This window comes from Glycine soja, chromosome 15 (assembly GCF_004193775.1).
Source record: "Glycine soja cultivar W05 chromosome 15, ASM419377v2, whole genome shotgun sequence".
NCBI lineage: Eukaryota > Viridiplantae > Streptophyta > Magnoliopsida > Fabales > Fabaceae > Glycine > Glycine soja.
In genome coordinates, this window is record NC_041016.1 from 4216220 (window position 1) to 4239323 (window position 23104).

The 23104-nt window shown below is 32.7% G+C and overlaps 3 protein-coding genes across 5 annotated transcripts; all 3 read left to right on the forward strand.

The window, feature by feature from the left end:
• The first annotated feature begins 3258 nt into the window (after window positions 1–3258).
• Window positions 3259–8261, forward strand: LOC114387129 (probable protein phosphatase 2C 10). Its single transcript, XM_028347262.1, has 5 exons — window positions 3259–3826; window positions 4799–5032; window positions 5341–5617; window positions 7406–7560; window positions 7798–8261. The coding sequence occupies exons 1-5, from the start codon at window positions 3797–3799 to the stop codon at window positions 7936–7938; spliced, it is 837 nt and encodes a 278-aa protein (XP_028203063.1). The 5' UTR covers window positions 3259–3796; the 3' UTR covers window positions 7939–8261.
• A 3684-nt stretch (window positions 8262–11945) lies between these two features.
• LOC114387127 (outer envelope protein 64, mitochondrial-like) lies at window positions 11946–18329 on the forward strand. Of its 3 annotated transcripts, none has more exons than XM_028347259.1 (13): window positions 11946–12287; window positions 12371–12523; window positions 12626–12750; window positions 13276–13401; window positions 13846–14028; window positions 14253–14397; window positions 14562–14730; window positions 15207–15341; window positions 15451–15648; window positions 16794–16921; window positions 17004–17055; window positions 17428–17497; window positions 17844–18329. In XM_028347259.1, the coding sequence occupies exons 1-13, from the start codon at window positions 12073–12075 to the stop codon at window positions 17924–17926; spliced, it is 1782 nt and encodes a 593-aa protein (XP_028203060.1). In that variant the 5' UTR covers window positions 11946–12072; the 3' UTR covers window positions 17927–18329. The 3 variants fall into 3 exon arrangements, 2 of the variants coding, with proteins under 2 accessions (XP_028203060.1, XP_028203061.1); XM_028347260.1 differs by having other exon boundaries at window positions 12148–12287; window positions 12371–12536; XR_003661234.1 differs by lacking the exons at window positions 17428–17497; window positions 17844–18329 and having other exon boundaries at window positions 16751–16921.
• A 1471-nt stretch (window positions 18330–19800) lies between these two features.
• On the forward strand, window positions 19801–22463 carry LOC114387128 (monoacylglycerol lipase ABHD6-like). The gene is made up of 4 exons (XM_028347261.1): window positions 19801–20462; window positions 21262–21354; window positions 21814–21881; window positions 21968–22463. Exons 1-4 carry the CDS (start codon window positions 19827–19829, stop codon window positions 22137–22139), a joined length of 969 nt encoding a protein of 322 aa, XP_028203062.1. The 5' UTR covers window positions 19801–19826; the 3' UTR covers window positions 22140–22463.
• Window positions 22464–23104: the final 641 nt, after the last annotated feature.

Below are 23104 nucleotides of genomic sequence, written 5' to 3' on the forward strand. Positions count from 1 at the left end.
CATGCTTGACATACTGTTACAAATTTAGGTATATCTCTCTTAATTCAAATCCAATTAAAACATACAAGTACTTCTTTCGTTGAAGACTTGTTTCATGGGCAAACTAATTTTGCAGGGATAAATTAGGGATTGAAAAAGAAATTTTAGTTATCGAGGGAGAATTTCGAGCATGAATTGAAAAGTTGAATCATATGTATAACTTTACTTCTTTTTTTCTTTTCATCCAAAGACTTCTTTCTTCTTTTTTGCATTTTAAAAAAATTATTATAAAATATGATGATACTTCATGATTAGATAACTAACATAAGAAAAATTTACATTAAAATATCTCCGTCTGAAAACGTTACTTGGAGAATTTGAATCCAATTCTATTCATACCTACATAATATTGAACTACGAGTGCATTTTGATTAAATACATAATTGAATTTATTCTAATTACAAAAATGGCTTTGACTGCAATTTTAACTATAACATGAAGGTTTTAAAACTCTTCATGACCATAATGCAACCACAATTAAGACCATGGATCTCATTTGTCCATAATATCAAAGATCTCATTTGTCGTAACTTAGAGCCTTCACTCTAATATGGTTTCAGCATGCATGTGAGGCTTAAGCTAATTGACAACAAAATCCATCAAGTGGAGGATTTTTACCGTTGTCCACTCATTCATGCAGCAACAGCAACAACGGGGGAAGTTGCTCTGTTCTTGAGTAACAGAGCAACAGAAACAGGGGAGGAAGGAGACATTAGGACAGAAGTGTACACGTGGCAAAACCCCACCTCGTACACCTAGGTGACTGTTTCTTTGCACGCGGGTGGCATGTTGGTTCTCATGATGACGATGCCAACGTTAACAAAAATAAGTAACAACAGCTTTTCCTTTTCCTTCGTGCTATCAAATTCAATTCTCAATGGGATTTGACTTGGCTTTATGCTATTCCTTCCACCAAACACTGCACAGACAAATGCATGCAATGGCAGCTCAGGGGAGTTGACCCTTTCAATTTTGTAATAATAACCACATCCACTATCATATTTATGCCTTGCTTTTTCTTTTTTCTTTTCCAGTTGAAGGAAGCTCTATTCCTTATCCATTTTTCAATTGTTTTTTGTTAACATTATTCATCAACTAATTTCAAATCTACAACAGTGTCTGGTGAGATATCGAATATCCTTTTTCTGGCAAATTTTTTGCATCCCGTGCTTGCTTGTTATTAACTCTCTAATCTAATGGATCGTGTTGGACGGCACCCTTTATCGCAAAACTAGAAACTGTGTCCTTGCATGTATATATGATTACAAAGAATATTTCCGAACATTTATTGAGACTTTTAGAGATTTAAAAATAATTAAGGATAAATTGTCTTCTTAAAACAATATTTTCTTTGTATACAAGGTCACAAATCAAATCCGTGACCACTAACTAAAAGGAATGGTGTTTATCACCACTTAGATGAAATAAAAAGAAAAAAAATCAAACATTATGTGAAAGAGAAAAAAAATAATTTAATTTTTATACACAATTTTTTATATTACCAACCGATAGAAAATTATAAAAATACGAATTTTAAGTTAATTATGATTAAAGGTAACAAATTTATTATGTATTTTTTACTTGTAAGAATCAAAAACATATATAAAAAAAATTATAATAACTCATTTATTTAATTTAGATGTCCATGATAACAAACTTATTATATAAGACTTTGAAAGTAATTTCTAAAAAGTCAACAATTTTATACAATTCTTATTGTATTATTGCATAAAATTACTTTGATTTCTTATTATAACACGACGAATCGGTATTTCATTGTATCTCAAATAGAATCGACTTTAAAAAGGAATATTTGTGAGGGAAAAAAATAATCCACTAATATCTACCTAGTAATATAAAGCTTGGATATTCTGTATAGAGTCATAAGTTTTAATTTCTATGTCACCTTTGTACACTATTTTTTATTTATTTATTACAAACACAGGATAAGTCAAAATTTATACCAATGAGTTGAGTAAAGCAATTAACTGAATAAGGGGAGTAAAAAGATAATTTAGTTTGAACTTCTTCTGTTTTTCTGGTTTGAAGTTTAAATTTGGGTGAGAGGGACCTAGGAGGAAATGCTGGTGCAGGGCCACATGAGCGACCTAACAAAACAAACTAGTCTGCTATTGTAATTTGACCATTCAGCTTTTACTACCAGGTGGATCAGCAGTATATTATAATTTTAGAAAGAGAAAAAAAAAACAAAAAAAATAGAGCAGGATGGTTTCTGACTTTCTGAGACATTTATTTGTCTATTTAGATCCGCCCTAACTATTTAAACTTCATCTAAAATTAAACCTGAGCTGTGAGCCCCACGAGATTCCTTGCCTTCAAAGTAGTAGCAACTTCTGAGTTCTTCACTCTCGCATTTGTCATTTAATGTCTTGTTTCAAAAAATATCTTAAGATTAAACCCATAACCATTTTTGTCGTCAATTGCTCATTGTACGTTTCTTTGCTCTAAGTTAATGTCTTGTCTGAAAAACCTAACCTGCGGGGTTGACTTATTTAATGCAGATCCAATTCTCCCTTATTATTTTTACCATACATTTTTTTGGGTACTACATTATACACTTTTTTTTTTTTATCGGAGTATAAGAAAATACTAATAAATTTAAGTACCATAAAATCACAGTATTTCATGTGAATTTAATTTTTATGTACATTAATTTTCAGTAAAAAGTATTTTACACTTTTAACTAATAAAAAATTATAGTTAATATAATTTTTAAGCTAATTATTATAAAAGAGAAAATAATCTACTATATACTAATAATATAAAGAAGTTTTACATTTATTCAATAAAAAATATCAAATATAATGATTTTTTTTTACTTTTATTAAAATCACTTCAAAAATCAATTTTATCATAATTTTTTTTATTGATCGACAATTTACAAACTCTTTTCCCTGTGCATAAAAGTTTGACTCTCATCAAAGTTAAATAGCTTACCGTATCAGTAGATATATTATTTACTTATTTTACATTGCTTGCTTAATCGAGTTAAAAGAAATTACTGTAAAGGGTTTTATAAAATAAATTTGTTTTTGTTATCTTTTGGGACAAGAGCTCTCTCAAGGGGAAAATGAGAGAATTAATAGGAAGATAGAGAGAGAGAGTTTATGAGGCTATAAAGTTTTGCTGACTTTTGAAGTCTCTGACAAGTCCCCACCCTACCCGAGTTTATAAGAACTATGAAACCTCAAAACAGCTGTATATAATCATCAAATTAAACAAAGTGTGTCTGTCAGCATAGCATAGCAAATTAAACAACAAATACTTACAAAACTGCAAAGTCAATAAGGGCAACCTCTGCCTTTTGCCACCCATTGCAGACCTGACTTTCTCAACAAAACCAGACGGTGTTGCACCCTCCAAATCCAATCCATCTTCTATTCTCTATTCTCTTATTAATAACCTCTTTCTATTGGTCTTCTCTGTGACTTTCTCTTCATTCATCCACTTCTTAGACCGATCTCTCCTCTCATTTTCCTCCAAAAAGTTCTAGTTTTTTAGCCTGTTGATCATCTGGGTGGTGGAAATTTTCCAGTTTGTCCCCTCCTTATCGGGGAGGGTTGTTAGAATTGCTTGCTTGAGTGATCGGAATGTTTTTCTCATAATTCACAGTTCTTGGAGAGTTTTGGAGTTTCTCTGACGTCAACTTTTTGTGAAATTTTCGCTTTTGAAGATTTGCACAAGAGTTACATGTTGAGTGATAGAGGGGGAAGGTGACGTGTGGCTGAATTATTACATGGATTGTTTCTGTTGCTTCAACAATCAGGTGAGGATTTCTGGCCTCTATTAAAGTTTTTTTTTTTTAAAAAAAAAATTGTCTTTGGAATAATAAACCTTCATGCATATACAACTTAACGTTTTAGGAGATTACCATGTATTTTAGAGGAGCCTTAGATGCAGCGTTTGTCTATTTGAGGATTGAGTTTTGCTGGGGCAGTGAATGGCTCAGGACTATCCCAAATTTTCTTTTTCTAAGCTTAATTGATAATGAAAATTGAAACATAAGGATTGTTTCTAAGCTTAATTGACAAAGCTAATACTGGCTTGTTTCTTGAGTCTTAACGAGAGCTTGGTACTTAACTGTGCTGGAGGTAGTTTCAGCATTCAGCATTTGTTTTTGCAGTAAGCTAATTTTGTGAGACAAGGCTCATTTCAAATGGTTGCTTTAAACACCAAAGTTGTCTAATTAATATGCTTTTGAGCCTTGGATGTTTCGTGAGTGGTTTTTGGTCTACTGATGAGCAAGGTTTTAAATTGAGGTCACGTTCCGGTTTTTGTCACAATTCTTGATATTGCGGGGAATTGCAGAGAAATGCAACTGTTACAACCACAATTGCGGAAAAAAACCTTGTCGAGGCAGCCAAAATTGCAGTTGTGGACCATTCTGTAAAACCTTGAGCATGAACTATGTTCTATTTCTATCTTCTTTGCTTGTTGGTGCTGATAAATAGTTAATATTCTGGGGTTGTGCCATTTTAAGTTTGACACTTCTTAACAAGATGGAATTATAATAGTAGAGTGTGTTTCTCTGTTATATTTCTGAATGTTGTGCTTATTGTCAACTTCCTATTTCCTTGTTTTGCATTTATGCTATGTTCCCTTTTATAATCAACCAGGTATCTTTGTCTTTGTAGTAATTTCTTTATAATTTCAACCGTGTTCCTTGTATTGCATTGCATTTATGTTATGTTAAACAGTAGATTCTTTTATTATTGTATTTTAACTTACATAGTTTTAGGCGGTACGCACTTCATGTAGCTCTGGCAAGGGCAAGAGCCATCAGGGCTCAGTTAAGTATGGCTTTAGCCTAGTTAAAGGGAAAGCAAACCACCCAATGGAGGACTATCATGTAGCAAAAATCGTCAAGCTTGTAGGGCAAGAGTTAGGACTTTTTGCTATATATGATGGACACTTGGGAGACAGTGTGCCTGCCTATTTACAAAAGCATCTCTTTTCTAATATCTTGAAGGAGGTGAGTTATTGAACCAGACTAAAAATTATCATGTATTGATTATTACCTTGATCACATTTGATTCCTCAGACAAAGGGACAAAGTTTTCCCCCTTTTTCTCCTGACTTTCCATACTCTTTTTTTATGATCAATATTAACAGTATGAAATATAATCTGGTTGAACTTGATATCTTGATGAAATTTGTAAACCTCTTGTCAGAAAAACTTGAGTTTGGACTAATTTTCTTTTTGAATCTTTGTAATGCCTCTTGACATAATTTTATTTTTGAATTACGAATTGTACTCTTAAATATGATGGATTATTCCAGGAGGACTTCTGGACTGATCCAGCCAGTTCCATCATTAAAGCCTATGAGACAACAGATCAGACCATTCTTTCTCATAGTTCTGATTTGGGGCAAGGAGGATCGACTGCAGTGACTGCAATTCTTATTAATAATCAGAAGTTATGGGTAGCAAATGTTGGAGATTCACGAGCAGTTTTGTCAAGGAGAGGGGTGGCTGAACAGATGACTATTGATCATGAGCCCAATACCGAGAGGGGCATCATTGAGAACAAAGGTGGCTTTGTCTCAAACATGCCAGGTTATTTAATAAACCTTAATGAGTTAATGTGTGAGATATTGCTTACATGTTCATTGTGGGATTTATCTTGTCATTCTATGAGCTTTCAATAATATGAAGTGCTTGGGAAAAGTATTTATTGCATCATGAGTCTCATTTCCATTTTCAAAGGGGGAGGAAAAGGCTTTTAAAAAAGGGGGGGGGGGGGGGGAGGGGGGAGGAAAAGACAGAGAGATATACATTTTACTTTGTTTATAAAAACACTTTGCTAAAATTAGGTTGAAGGCACATGCTTCAATGGAGATTTACTTTCCTCTGTTGATCAAACTTTCTGAAAGTATTTGTTCAAATTCTTTGTTTCTATCTCTTTCTGGTTTGCAAGACATGTATATGATACTACCAATTATATACAATCTGGAAAGTAAAATTAGGGTGTTGCTAGGTGCACTCGGCATTTTATTAAAATATCAAAATTGCCTCTATGCTTTTTTTGCATTTGTGATGTGTGTGTGTGTGAGGGTGGTCCATAAATCGTACGGATCAAGTTGATCCGTAAGGTTGATACGGATCAAGTTGATCCGTAAGCCTTTTACGGAACAATACGGATCAACTTGATCCATAGAAGTCTTACGGATCAACTTGATACGTAAAAAGTTTACGGATCAAGTTGATCCGTAAGACTTCTGCGGATCAAGTTAATCTGTAAAAAGTTTACGGATCAAATTGATCCGTAAGACTTTACGGATCAAATTCAATGGCTTACGGATTAAGGGTATTTTTGTCATTTCACCTTAAGTGCGGGGTGCACCAACAATAATGCTGGGTGCACCTAGCAACACCCGTAAAATTATCACTTTTGCTTAGAGGTGGGTAAACAGCCTGCCCCATGAAGATCTGTCTGCATTGGCACGCAATTTTAACGGCTCAGGCTCTCCCGGTCCGTAGTTTAAATGGGCTAATTTTTCTTGGTCCATGTTCGTCTGCAGTTAAACAGTCCACGAAATTCACAATCAGTACTTAAATTATTTCCCACTATAGATAGCAAAAGGAGTGACATGAAATGAGTTTTAATAATTTAAGGACTGTTTGTGATATATTTTAAATCATGGACTAAATTGCAAACGATGTACATTTTAGATTCTAGACATCTAAGTGTAAGATTTTAGGCATATCTCATTCTTTTTGCTGGCAAGTGGCAACTATTGAAATATACGATCATACTAATGGAAACTTGTAATATTAGTCAATTATTGAATCTCTGTTATAACTTTGGGTGTAAAATATTTTTTTTTTCTGATTAAAAAAGTCCCACTTTTATGTAATTTCCTCTATGAATGTATTTCCGTGAGGTCATTGACTTTGACTTTACAGCAACTGTTCATATCTGTTAGCTACATGCCTACATCACCCATAATAACAGATACAAATGCAATTTCAAGTGTTAATGACTATGTGGTGGATCAAGGTTAGAACTATGAGGTTCACTTATACAGAGCATAGACATTGTTCTCCAATAAGTATCGGATGCCTCACGAATCCTAATCAGCGATCACTGTATGTCTCATTCTACCGTAATTTTTTTCTTAAAAACCAGAAAATAAAGATTAGGAAAGTTTTAGAAGTAACAATTTCACAAACTGAAACTCTACCCTCAGGAAGGTTTATAGCTGTTAGAGACCCGGCATCAAACCAAAGTTTTGGCATGTTAGTATTGAAGTATATTATTTGCAACATTAATACGAGTCCTTTTTGTTTGTGTTGTGTAATTTAGACTAATTTGCTCATTTTTGGGGGGGGGGGGTATATCAGGAGACGTTGCAAGAGTAAATGGGCAGCTTGCAGTTTCTCGAGCATTTGGAGACAAAAATCTAAAATCACACTTACGATCTGATCCTGATATACGATATGTTGATATTGACCTAGATGCTGAGCTTTTGATACTTGCCAGTGATGGTCTTTGGAAGGTTAACCACCAATCTAATATCTTTCAGTCCATCATTTCTTAAAATTATTTGTGCATGCTCTTAAAATATCAAATAAATGATATTGACACTGACAATGTAAAGAATTTTTATACTGACATCTAACTAGAAACTATCATGTAAGAAGTTTATTGCGTTCTACAATTGCAGTGTAAAGAACTTTTCTGATTGAATTTATTGCTTAAATATTAAAGTCTAAATTATGATTATTCATTGCAGGTAATGGCAAACCAAGAGGCAGTTGATATTGCACGAAGGATAAAAGATCCACAAAAGGCAGCTAAACAACTAGTTGTCGAGTCATTGAACAGAGAGAGTAAGGATGATATTTCGTGCATTGTAGTTCGTTTCAAGGGATGAAAAAGGGAACACAACACAGCACAACTACTCCCTAAATTTTCTTGGTATATATTTGATCAATATCCCCTCTCATTTTTTTTTGGAGATCTCGTGAAATCCATTTTCTACAACATAAGTTTTTGTTCATTCCTCTGTAAAATTGAAGTTCTTCAAATTAGGTGGTGCCATTTTAGTATCTCATGATTTGTTTTGTGTAGATTATTACCATCATTTTTCTTTGTAATTTGCATTATTACATGGATCAGTGTGAAGATGGGCATAGCTTTTACATTTATGCGTTTGTTACAAACACAATTTACGACTTACTTGAAATGTCCTACTAATTTTCCGCGGCTACAATTTAAGTGACGACAGCAACGGTTCGAGTTATTATTATCATTATTTTGGGTGGAATATATTTGAAATTTATTTGATAAAACAAACTATTCATTGAAAGTGTAATAATTTGATAATATCATTTAATTAGAAATTATTATTATTTATGTTAAATTTGTTGATTTTTATAATATCATCTTAATAGTCATATGGGTTTGAATCTTGGATGGAAAGGACGTGGATAAAAAATCTTACTAAAAATAACTAGTCAAATATTTTGATAAAAATTAGTTATTAATAAAGTTTATAGATATCTTAGTATTATGATGATCCAAAAATGAAGTTTCATCATGCATTCCTTTATTTAGAATTTTAAATTTAAAACTTCTTTGGAAATTGTAGAATTAAGTTGAAACTTTAAAATTTCATTTTTGAAATGATTTTTCTTTTACAAATAAACTTGATTAAATCATTTTAAATTTTCTTCCTGTCAAAAATAATCAACCGAAATTAATACTATTAATTTTTATTCAAAATTAAAAAAAATCATTATTTTTCTCATCTTCACATATTGACATATACTAAATGCTTCAATTTTTTTCCTTCAAATTTTTACTAAAATTTATGACTTCTAAATTTTTAATTTTTTTTCTACACTTCAAATTCATCAGAAATCTCTAGGTGTGAATCCTCTCTTGATGATAAGTGTCATGTTCTTCTAATAAGCAATTAAAACGTTAATTTATGTTTGAAAATGTCATTTACCCTTTCTGCCCGATAATCTATATGGGTGGGGGTCTTAAACTTATTAAATTTTTAAGGACTTTTAGACCTCTTGTAGGTGGTTTGATTTGCCACATTCATCTTTCGAAATTATTTATGAGAGTCAAGTGAGTTCTCTTGCATGAGATTTTGCTTACATATCTAAAATACTTGTAAATATTAGACGCGCACATGACCTCTAAACGCACATTAACGATAACAATAAAAAATTATGAGAGTATAATGTGATTGATTGACCTTTAACATATGCAGAATATCTTTGATTCATTTAACTTGGTACACTAATTATATTGTGTGTCATGTTTTATTGTCTAGTTCATATAACTAGCTACATTGAGTATATTTAAAATAAGAACATGAGAAATTATTAATTTTAAAACATTTTCTTTAACATTTGGAAATATGTGGGGATTGTTGAATATTTTGTTTGATATTTCAAAAGGTTAACATTTCTAATTAATTAATTTAAATAATATTTTTTAAATAATTAAACTAATTAAGTTTTTTGTGAAGTATTAAATTAATTAAGTGTTGATCCAAAATATAATTATTTGACTTTGTCATCTTTGACTTGGTCTCAAGTTATCTTTAAACACGACTTAACATAATTTTCATTATAAATATTTATACTTCAAAGGTTTTTCTAAGATTGACTCTCACCTTTTTCTCTTCCTCCAATTTCCTCTGAGAGAATTTGGGTTCACATTAAAATAAATCTTGATAGTTTTGCTTCAACTATTGTTTGGATAAACATGTTAAATCTTGAGGAATTTATGTATCATGCGGATAAGTACTCGATGGTAGTGCAGAATCATGCTTTAGGCTAATTTTATTTGTGAATTTGTGATGGATTGGTAGTTCACTAGTTCTTACTGATGGACAACTACAACAACTATTTAATTACTAAGAACCTATCCATTTTATGTATTTTTTTAGTTGTAAGTCTAAAAAACAAGTCTACACTGTAATATAGACTTCTTAATTGATACGTCTCTTTATTACAAAAATCAATAATATTTTAAAAAATTACAATCTTATCATATATCAAAGTCCACGATTAAATAATATATATATATATAAATTAAAATACCATTTAATAAGCAACGTATTTAAATTAAATTCATTTAATAAGTCCAAAATGAAAATATCAAAGCTTCTGACTAAACTTTAAATAATCACATAGCAGAAATAAAGAAAATAAGAACAATGAGTAGAAAAATGACACCAAAAATTTTTAACATGAAAAATCTTTTCAATGTGAAAAGATAAGTCATCTCTTTTTTCATTAATGTCTTAGGTGACATGACATGTGAAGATCAACGTGGCAGATCTACGTATGCGAAAGTGAGTAACACACATTGAGCTAACCAATTTGTTAGTTTACTCTTTTTTGTTTTTACATCTAAAAGTCACCACACAACCACACAAAGTGACCATTAAGGTTTTTCTTCACTTTACCATTGCAAGAGAGAAGAACGTGAACTCCAACCTTCGTAATTGTTTTCCTTTTCGCCATTTGCATTATTGGTGGCCAATGGTGACAACGCAGCGTCAAATAGTGACATTTCATTTGTGGTTGTTGTTTAAACATGATATCTCCCTGTGCGTTGAAGACGAGTGACTATTTTGTAAAGTAAGATTGTATTTTGTTACTCCATTGCACCACAAATGCATGAATGAGAATGCACTAATTGAACCCTTTATTTCCCAACCATAGTTTGAAAAAATGCATGGGTGTCTTGATGCATGTAAGAAGAGATTCAAAGTTGTTGCATACCATTTATTGGTCTTGATGGATGTTTTTTAAAGGGATATTATGAGAGTTGATTACATTGTGTTGTTGGACAAGATGCTAACAATGGAATTTTTCCTATAGCATATGCTATTGGCAATGTTGAAGATAAATATAATTGGAAATGATTTTTGACTTTGTTGCATCAAGATCTAGGTGATTAGTTTGACAATGTGCAACGACATCAATTGTAGTAGAATTTGACTAATGCATGGAAGTTGTAAAAAGGAAGAATGATTTGACTATGATGGATAAGCAACAATTTTCTTTGTTATGTTATTTTGAATAATAAATTCATTCTTAACTTATTCTTTTTTGAAATTTTCTGTTGTGATAATATTATGTTGTATGTATAGTTAGAATCATGTATGTTAATTCATGATTTGGTGTCTTTTTTTTTTTGTTTTGTTTTGGGTATTGTCATGTTACAAATTTTACTATTATTTTAGCTCAATTATGAATAAAATTTTAAGTTTAATGACAATATTTTTTTTAGAATTTGATCTACAAGCAAATATGAATTTCAATTTTACAAGAATCCCTTCTTAACTACTTTGAATTTGGTCTAAAACATCTTCCTCATCACAATTTGGATATGTTATGAATATAATTTTAATTATATTAATAAATATCATTTTAAATTCAGTTGCACATCATTTTATCATTAAATTAAATATGTTGAAGATCAAAATGTCATTGACTAACAACATATTATCATGAAATTAGAAAAAATAAACTTCTCCTCAAAATAGTCCTTAGGTTCGTAAAATACAAAATCAACATTTTAAAAAAAATTCATTAACAATTTAGTCCAAATTATTGTTGGCTAATGTAAAAAATCTCCCTAAATACAAATATGTTGACTTATCACATAAACTTTCACGTGTCATGTATATGTTAAACTTAATAAAAACAAAAATAATTTCACAGTTGTACTAAATTGTTGGTACAGTTATATTTTTGTTGATTAGATTAATCATTTTCATAACCGAGGAACGAAATTATCAGTCACTGAATATAAGTTATAAGAATGAAAGTCACTATTTAGCTGTAACTTAATGATATATCTGTAATAAATAATTGTAATTTTACCATTTTAAAAATAAAAGAAAAGAAAACAAAGTGGGAATGCTATGACCAGATTCGCGCGAATCTACGTTTGCGCATGATAGCAGTGACATTCCCTCTAAAACCCTTTCTTTTGATTACCTCTATTGTGTTTGTGTCAGATCACATTCACGATCATGTCTAAAATGTTGAAGAAGGTCAATCCCTCCAACCCTAAACTCTGGCTCCTCGTCGGCGCGGTCGTTGTTGTGGCCGAGACCCGGCGGCGGCGACGCCGGAAGCTCCCCAAACCGGACTTCGGTGCATTCGTAGAGCGTTTCGAACTTCTCCCCATTCCTCAGCCCAACCAAACGCAAACGCTCTCTGCTCTTACCTTCGCCATCAAAGACATGTTCTTTTCTTCCTCCATTTCCTTATTTATTTCCCTCTGCTTCAAATTTTAGATGAGCTGTAATAATTGTATGTTTGCGGCAGATTCGATGTGAAGGGGTATGTGACGGGGTTCGGGAATCCTCAGTGGAAGAAGATGCACAATGAGGCCGGGAAGACTGCGATTGTCATCACCGCTCTCCTCAGCAACGGCGCCACTTGTGTTGGCAAGACTGTTATGGATGAATTCTCTTTTGGGTATGTTATGCGTGTAAGTGTGTAACCGTTCATTTTCATTAAGACATTAACCTTTTGGTTTTCTGAACGAGTTTACTTTACGCATCGTGGGTTGTATTGCAGGATTTCTGGTGAGAACAAGTTTTATGGAACGCCAACCAATCCTCAAATGCCATCTTCTATCCCTGGAGGTTCCTCCAGTGGTTCGGCTGTTGCTGTTGCTGCTCGACTCGTCGACTTCGCTATGGGTGAGTTTAGTTTACTTGCTTATCAAGTTATCATTCATTCAAAAATGCTATTTCTCGATATATATTCTCACTTATTAGCCTACCTATTCAATGTAACAAACAATCAACTCCTCTATTTTGTTTGGGGCTTTGAGACTGCTCTTTTGTTCAAACCTGGAAATTGGAAAGTGGCTTTTTTGTTTTTTGTTTGTTTGTGTGTGTGTGTATTATTTGGTCTTCTTCAGGGGTAAAATGAGTTTTAATTTTCTGACACTTGATAAAAATTCAGCTCCATGGTTGTGGTGATCTACACATTTTATTTTCATTGTTGCATGTATAAATTTCAGGATTGTAGCTCTTAGTTTATTATTGTGATCTTGTTCATGCATTATTGCAGCATGGCTTGCCATGCAGAGTCTGTCTCTTTCTAATCAATATTAGGGTTAATGGACACTTACAAATTGCAATTATGTTGTGCTTATAAAAATCATTTGCTTGAATTTTCTCTCTCAAGTATGTGAATGTGGAAAAATATTGTTTCTGTAGGTACTGATACTACGGGATGTGTGAGAATTCCAGCAGCATTCTGTGGTATTCTTGGCTTTCGACCATCTCATGGGGTTATATCCACCATTGGAGTTCTTCCAAATGCACAAAGCTTGGACACTGTTGGTATGATGCAGAATTATGTGACTTTGTGACTATGCTTTTAATTTTGTCATGTATGATGAGGTTTTATTTCATAGAACTATCCACATATACCTTTTATCTCTTTCAAATCATTGAATTCTGTATCATTTTTCCATATGACCAGTATTATGTGGAGAAAATTGAGAAATTAGATACATAGGTAAATAGGTTAATAAATTTACAGAAGAATCCTATATAACAAAATATGGTCAGTAGTGCTTTCTAGTTTCTACAGTGAAATGTCTTGTACATATGCTTAAAGTCTTGGTCTCCCATCCCAGTGTAATGTATGACTACCTTAATTAGAAATTACTGCTCAGTGTGTTGAATTGGGACTCGACTATTTCTCTTTTTTTTTTATTTGCAAAATATTTTAATATTCTCTTCTTTAATCTTTTATTTCCTCATTGCATAATTGCATTGTAGGATGGTTTGCTCGGGATCCTTCTGTCCTACATCGAGTAGGACTTGTTTTACTTCCATTGAATTCTGTGGAGCTCAAAAGAACAAGGCGTATTATTTTTGCTGATGATCTTTTTCAATTATGTAAAGCTCCTTCACAGAAGACAGTATATATTATTGGGAAAGCTATTGAGAATTTGTCTGGTTGTAAGTTTCCGGACCTGTGAAGACCAATTTGTGATTCCTTTATTAATATCTTTTATGGTTGATTAACTTGATTGTTAATACCTAGTGGAATGAGGCTTTTGTTGTTGTTGTAAGTTTGATTGTTAATACAGTGGGTGAAAAAATTCTGACTGTCTTGATCAGATGAAAAGAAAATTTGTGTGTATTATGAACAATGAAGTCTTTTGGTCCTATTGGTTTTGCAGATCAGTTTCCGCAGCATATGAATCTTTGCCAGTATATTGCTTCTAATGTGCCCAGTCTAAAGGAGTTTAGGGAGAAATTCACACACCAACAAAATGGAGTTTCTATATTGAAAGCTCTCACTTCGGTTATGTTTTATTTACAAGGGTATTCTAATATATCCTATTATATTTTTTCATTGGATTTATGTTATGTTATACTTTAAGTTTTTGTATGGTTGATGATTTATCATATCCTCTTTTAATACATGTGTTGCATTTTAGATTTTGTTTATATAGCCCTGTAATTGCAATTTCGCATCTGCTCTTCAGATATGAATTCAAAACCAATCATGAAGAATGGGTTAAATCTGTCAAACCCAGGTTAGGGCGTGGTATGTCTGAGCGTGTTAATGCAGCCATGAATGCTACACATGATAATATAAAAACCTTGTATAAAGTAAGAACTGAAATGTGGGGTGCATTTCAACATTTGTTAAAGGTACTGTAATATCTGCAGTAATTTTGTCAGTAATGCTCTAGTGTAATGTTATCAAGTTTCAAATGATGTTAAAACTAGGATGGTGACCTGTGCAATGCATAGAGTCATATTGCGTATAATTTAAACATAAAAAACAAGAATATTTTTTATTAAAAAACTGTAAAATTAAAAAATATTTTAAATATCCATGATTTACTTTATCATCAAATTATTTTAGGTATAAGTAATTTTTTATTTATTGTTAAAACTATTAATGTTAAATATAAATTAAAAAGTAATTAAATAAAATATTCTTGTATGAATCAGAATATTATGTATGATGATGAAATTATCATTTTCATTCTTTGGAATTATGATCTACATAAGAAAATAATTATAGTAGGATTGTGCAAATATTTTTATGGAAAAATATTCAAATACAAACATTTATGAAATTATAATCTTTTATTTATACCTCTGTTTTGATTCTCCCATAGGATGATGGAATACTAGTTATTCCCACTGTTGCAGATTATCCATTAAAACTTAATACAGAGAAAGGGTTTTCTTCTGAGTTTGGTGACAGAGCTTTTGCATTATCTAGCATTGCTAGTATTTCTGGATGTTGTCAGGTAATCAATCTTAAGGCTCTGAAGAATGAATATTTTCCCTCTTCTCGTTTTTTATTTATTTTGCAGAAACTTTGGTTGATTTTTATATTTTCTGATGCATCATTTACAGGTTGCAATTCCATTAGGATGTCACAATGATTGTTGTGCCTCTGTTTCACTCATCTCAGCACATGGAGCTGATAAATTTCTTCTTAATACGGTTTTGGATATGTATTCAACTCTTCAGGAGCAAGTTAGTGTTGCTTATGCTTTGCCACTGCCGGATACAAATGGTAGTATGGGAACTTCTGAGCTTTTGAAGGAGAAGGTTAGTTGTATTTCAGCATTTTGTTTGTTAGGATCCGTAATAAAAATTCTTGTGTAAATAAAGTCATCTTGCAAAACACCATGAGACTTGATCATTTGATTAATTAATGAATGTGAACTTGAATGTTGGGTTCTACAACTATTAAAGCCAACCTAGAGCTTAATGATACCTTGTTTGTGGGCTGCTCAACTAAATATATACTTTTTGTTATATTTCTACAAAATTATAATTGTAATAAATAATTAAAGTGTCAAATATGTTTTTAGTTTCTATAAATTATGAATTTTGGTTTTAATCTTTCAAAAAAAAATTCCATTGCTTTTGGTCCTCATTTTTTCCCCCAAAATGGTCCTTACAACCATTTAGTGATGACGTGACATTTATCCAGAAATGCCATGTGAGCAATGACATGTGATGCGACATGTATTATGTGTAGATGCATGCCCCATCATCAATAAATGGCGATAGGTACCATATTCAAAACTCTTACAACTTATAAGGATTAAAACTAGCAATTTTTTTTTGAAGGGCTGAAACCAAAATAATAAGATTTTATAGGAAATAAAAAATTATTTAACCCAAATTTACTTTTAATTGTAATTTTATATTTAAAAGTTTTAAAACATTTATAAATTATAATTTGAATCAATTAAATTAAAAAATACATAACAATCCTTACTGTGTTTCAAGATGTTTTAAGCACACAATTGTCGTGTAGTAATTTGAAAATATTATCAAGGGTAAGTTTGCTGCTGCTCATTAGTATCATGGTCAGGTTTCTTTTGAACTTTTTAGTGAAAGTTAAAGGTTTTTAAGTTTGTGGTCTGATTCTGTCATTTGTATGTGGAAATCGATTTTATTATTTATGAAACTTTTTCTTGAATAATGAAGGGATTTATAATATTTTCTTATTTGAAATTTTCTTCCTCGAGGAATCTATAAATTATTTTGTTATTATTCAGTACATGTGTGCTTGCACTAGTTTAATTTAAGAACAGCTTTTATATAAAATCTTGGGTGGATAATTGAATCTAAATGTATAAAAGCTTCTCAAGAAGGGTCAATTGTTATATATGGGGAGAAGGTGTTGGATTGGTGATAGGTTTTCAGGATGTGGCATGGATCACTAAAAGGCATCTCTTCAGGGAAATGCGGCCTTTAAAGGAAGGCTGTGGAATAAGGCTGTTGATTACTACACTGAGGCTATTAACTTGAACGGGACAAATGCGACTTACTACAGCAACCGGGCAGCTGCTTACCTAGAGTTAGGATGGTACGAGGTTTCTCCTGTTTTTACAATTGGTAGTTTCACAGTTTTTCTGTGTAATTGGTGTATACCCTGTGAAATTATACAGCTTTCAGGAAGCCGAAGAGGACTGCAATATGGCCATATTACATGATAAGAAGGTGAGAAGATGGGCACATGAGCGTGACTGACAAAATCATGAAAAACTTGTATTCTAAACCTGCCATGTATAATAATAATTAATGAACTCTAATAACTATAAGTCATAGGTAGGGTATTCCAAATATTATGCTAAATGTTTATCTTCTAATACCTCAAAATGCTGGTTGCATCATCTTACCTGATGGGCATCCATCCTAGGAGCTTAATAGTGTGCTAATCATCATTGGTTTTAGCAATGTACATTTGCTAGATCTCTATATCTTGCTGTCCTTATATTTTGACATCTGAATCTGTACAAATATCTACAGTGCATATGGATGTTATTCAGGATTGTTGTGTATTGTTAATTTGTTATTGTTATTTTACTGCAGAATGTGAAGGCATATCTGAGACGTGGAACTGCTAGAGAATTACTACTTCGTTATAAGGAGGCTCTAAAAGGTATGCCAATTTTTAAAAAATTGTCTGGCACGTCATTTGGATTTGATTTAGAATGCTGGAGGAGAATTGTTGACAAGGACATGTATCATAGAACAGCCATTACAAGGAAATTTGGACGTTTTAGTTGTACTCAAATCTTGCACTGGAGTGGTAGGACCAGTTGTTTGTTGTGTTTCGTAATATCCATTTTTGCTGTATTTTAACTGCCGATTCTTGGCTCGTTGTCTGACCAATAGCATTGACTTTTATCAGATTAAAACTGGGTCTATTTGATAGTTCTTCTGGACTGTCTACCTCTTTTATTCTTAATGCTGTTCCCTTTCCTGTCATTTCTCATGCTATGCAGATTTCCAGCATGCTCTCGTTCTTGAACCACAGAACAAGACTGCTAGTCTTGCAGAAAAAAGACTCAGAAAATCAACGAGTTGATACAAGCTGTTCTTTCAACACTGACCTTCCTCCTCCTCCTGGAGAATGTTAATAGCTCTGGAAATATAATATCGGCTCCTTTCTTGCACTTTATACCTTGGATGTGATTGTGAAGAAGGTAAGTCGAAGAAAAGGGGCAGACTAATCTTTGTTGGTGGGATGCTCCATTTTTTGGTCTCATTTGGGAATTTTGTGGTAAAAAATATTATTCAATAATGAATATAAGTGTAGACCCAAGTATATGCTGTCTCACCTCACCTTTTCTTCTCCCCCCGTCCCCCTTCTGTGTGTGCGTGATAAAGTTTTGTCTGCATAAGAGCTTGGCCTAACAGCCTCTTGTACATTTTAAGTTTTACTCTATAATACTTTTGATTGTGCAGAAAGGAAATTAGTTTCTTTTTCATTCTTAAGTGTCAGAAGACTCAGAATCACGGATCTTAACTTAGGCCCTTGACATAAATACATCCAAAATACTTCGATCAGAATTTATGTAGATATACATAGTAATCATCGTAACTTTTCAAAACATCTTAGTTACATTGCCATTATGTCCATATGGTTACAACTCAAAATAAAGAGGTTTTCCCTATCTCTATCTCTCTTCCAATAGTGTTGCATTATATTGTAGTTTTGAAATAATTTCTATCGTATGCAATGGAGGTCTATCAAAATAATGAATAAATTCCTAGGTAGATCAATAAATTTCAAGAAATTATCTACTCAACTAGTAAATCTTAGGGGAAAAAGAAAAGAATAGGATTAGTCACAAAAAATTAGTGAAAACATAATAAATAAAGTGAACAAGAAGTAAAAATGCAAATATAGCATGGGCTTTTATATTAAAAAAAACTTATTGTGTTTGGTAGAGACTAGATGGGTAAAAGGAATGAAAAAGAATATAGAGAGATGAAAGAGAATAGGAGAGAAAATTAAGATTGTTTGATTGAGATGAAAAAGAGTGAAAAAGAGACAAAATATTTGAATTGAAAATTAAGATTTCCTCTCTTGAGATTTCATGAACTTTCATTTTAGTATATATACATAGATCACATTATTTTTTTATTATTACAAATGATGGTTATAGGACTATATACACTTAGCGTCCTAGGTTGCATTACTTCATTGCAATAAATAATGGTTATAGGAATTGAATACTTAACTCATACCTTTGTTATAGTAATCTGTCATTCTAGGAACTATGAATATTCAATTTATAAATTGTATTCTCTCTTTCTTGAAGCAAATAATGCTTAATTACAAAATTCACTATGAATCATCAATTCTACATTTAAAAAATATATCATCAAAATTATTAAGAACCACAAAAAATAAGTCCAAACTATTAAAATAAATATTATACTTATCTTCATTATTGAATTACTCGAAAAAATCATATTCTGAGACATTTTGTTTTGAAATTCACTCTTTATGAAATTTACTCTTTAAAAATTGTCTAAGCAATTGAGAAAGCGCAATTCCAATTTCAATTTTCGTAACACCCCGATACTATTTACGAGTATTTAGCATTGTTTTCTTCTGAATTGTTTAATTCAATTTTAAAATACAAAAATAGGGTCCGTGTTATTTTTTTCTTTTGCTTCTGTCGTGTAACTAAAAAAAGAAAAGAAAAAGAAAAGTTAAGAGTCTTGCATGTGTGTCACATGAAATGACAGTCCGCGTTTCTTGCATTGCAGTTTCAGTTCGTGTCGTGTTAGCCTGCCCTTACCTCGTTTTCTCCGCACTCATCTTCTTCACTTTCCTAAGATTAATGAAAATCAACCACACCCAGAAAAAAATCAACAGAAAAACGCCAACGTGCCCACTTGCTTTTCTTCACCAAGATCCATTTTTTTCCACCCGATCCATTAGTTAATCAACGTCTTCGATTAATTCCATTCCTATGTTGCCCAAACTCTCAAAATGCATCAGCTTCACCGCTTCGCGGGACTGGTTGTACCGTCATTTGTTCGCCTCCGCGGGGCTCCGGTCGGTGGCCACCGACCTCGGCGAAGGAACCACCATGCATTGCTGGGTACCCAAAATGCACAAGCCATGCAAGCCAAGTCTCGTACTTGTTCACGGTTTTGGCGCCAATGCGATGTGGCAATACGGGGAACACATTCGGCACTTCATGGGGCACTTCAACGTGTACGTGCCAGACCTTGTGTTCTTCGGCGAGTCCTTCACGTCTCGACCTGAGAGGAGCGAGTCCTTTCAGGCGGAGTGCGTGGTGAAGATGATGGAGGCTCATGGGGTGCACAAAATGAGCTTGGTGGGGATCAGCTATGGTGGGTTTGTGGGGTACCGTGTGGCTGCTCACTTCCCTGAGGTGGTGGAGAAGATTGTTCTTTGTTGTGCTGGGGTTTGCTTGGAGGAGGTTGACATGGAAAATGGCTTGTTCAGGGTTTCCAATTTGGATGAGGCTTCCAGCATTTTGTTGCCACAAACACCGGACAAGCTCAGGGAATTGATGAAGTTGTCCTTTGTCAGGCCTGCCAGGGGTGTGCCTACTTGGTTCCTTCAAGATTTCATTCAAGTAATTAATGCCTTTGATTTGCTTTTCTTTCTTTTGGGTTGCCATATTCTAGATGTTTGCTTCGTGTTCAATGGAAAATATATGATGAATAATTAGGACACTATTTGAGATGATATATCCACCCTCTTAGAGTATGTTTGGAAATCAGCTGAAAAATTACTTTTGAGATAAATGTACTTTGATCAAAGGATCATGTCCCTTTTTTCTTTTATTTTACTTTTATTCGTTGGATCTATATTGGAATGCTTGTCATAACAATTTCAATTGCAAATCAAACATGCATATAAAAACGGTCATCACGATTTCGACAGCAACGTCAAGATTTTTTGTGTTTGTGACTGAATCTTGACGCCTTTGTGACCGTGATTCGACTGCAATATATTGTGGCCACATCAATTGCATTTGTTTGCAATTTCTTACAATATCAAGGATCGAAACGAAAATGTAACCACAGTTTAAAGCCTTGGATATATCGTATATGATATATGCTAGAAGATACCCATAAAAATGTGAATCCTGCATTAGCATTCAACTCTGGGTGGTTGTATACGATCTCTTTTGATTTGTAGTTTACATTCTTTTATGTATATCAAAATTTACTTGAAAGTTGAAAATTGGCCTCAGATATGAAGTTTGATTGTCTTGTACTAGTCCTTATGGCGTGAACTTAATACTGCACTCTCTTTGTCATGTGAAGCAATCAGTTTTTATTCAAGGCTCATCTGGGTATCAATATTCACCGATTTTGGACGTTACACCTCTACTTTTCAATCATGTTTGTGTTTATTACTTTGGACAGGTGATGTGTACAGACTACATTGAACAGAAGAGAGAATTGCTTGAGGCAATACTGAAAGGTCGGCATCTTTCTGATCTTCCTAAGATCCAACAGGTATAGCCATTCTTTATTTCTTTCTAAACCATGCCTTTAGTTTTCCAAACCTAGTGAGATTTGGCTCGGTTGTCATTATCGTTAATACTCTTAGATTTTATAATACACTGTACTGTGTGTGTGTTTAACTTTTTTTCCTTGATCAAACATGAACAAGGGTTTTGTAGCTTGTTAATGTTGTTTATTTATCATCTATTTTTGTTTAATGGAATCCATCCAGCACTGTAGAAATAAAAGAGAGGAAGGGGGATAGGGATATCTTCAACACTGAAAATGCCTATCCACCAGTTACAAGAGCTATTAAACAAACTTTACTACTTCCCAAATAATTGTCATCTTCTAATTTTGAGATGCATTGATTTGTAGAAAAACACCAAGCAAGTAGCTTATTTGCTTCACATTCTTTTGAATATTTATTTATTTGAATATTGACACTATTGTGGGTTTACATTGGAGCAGCCTACTCTAATTTTGTGGGGAGAGCAAGATCAGATATTCCCTCTGGAGTTAGGACACAGATTAAAAAGGTGAGATTTCAATTTCAGTGGAAGTTCATGTCGTTACATTCAAACATAATCTGAAACTAGTAAGTGTGGATGTCTCTTTGGAGCAGGCATATAGGGGGAAATGCTCAAATGGCAGTCATCAAGAATGCAGGGCATGCAGTGAACCTAGAAAAGGCCAAAGAGTTTGGTATGCACTTGAAAGCATTCCTTATAGATTCTAATACTACAAAGTCATGTCCCACCTCACAGTTTTCTGCTGGGGGGAATATTCATTTTTAACTTTATATCATTTAGAAGGTGATTTCAGCTTCCTACAGATCCAATTTTCGACATATTCTGGGGGAATTACTCTTTTTCCTTTTCTTTTTGGTGGGGGGAGGGGGGGATTATTAATTTTTATTTTGTTGATTTAATGCAAAAAAAATAAAATAAAAGGCTTCGTGTGCTAGTTTCTTCCATTTTTTTTTGTCACAGTTGGACGAGAAGGAGGTTCTGTGTTGTTTATGTACTTTTGTTTTTTAGAACATATGTACAATTGACTAAAAAATCTCAATATATACATATATTACTTTATTTTGCTCTGCGGTTGAGCAGGGTTGTACTTGTATTGGTGTGGTGGTCAACTATTAACCATTCCTCATCAAATGCTGCTGCACAATAGCAGGACTAATGTGTATATATACTCACTCCTTCTCTAATTATATACTCACTTCAATTGCCACTAGCAAGGGCCTTCCGCATTGCATGCATTTTACTCTTCGAGTATGCTTCCGAGGATTTTTTTTCTTCAATGAAGATGAATTTTTTTTATTTATTAATTTTTAAATAAAATACATTAAAAATAATAATTATGGAGTGGCACACAAATCCACCACTCCTCTTTCGTACAATATTTCGTGCATAGTACTTTCGTAACATTAAACATTTCTCTAGTTAAAAACTTAAAAATCTAAAAAGCATATTAAAAAGTTTATTATTTTGGAAAAAAAGTAAATATGCACTAATTACTAACACTCATTTAATATATAATAAGTTTGATGATTTTTATCATAATTATCTTAAAAATTATTTATAACATTATTTTTTATTAACTGTGCATAGATTTTAATTGTTTTTAAAATTAATAAAATTATAGCCAACTATTCACAATGAGTTGATGCTATGATTATTTTGTCGCGTAGAAATATTAGTTGACCGCTTAGGTAAGTATTTACAATGATTTCTAGAGAATCAGAGAATGTTTG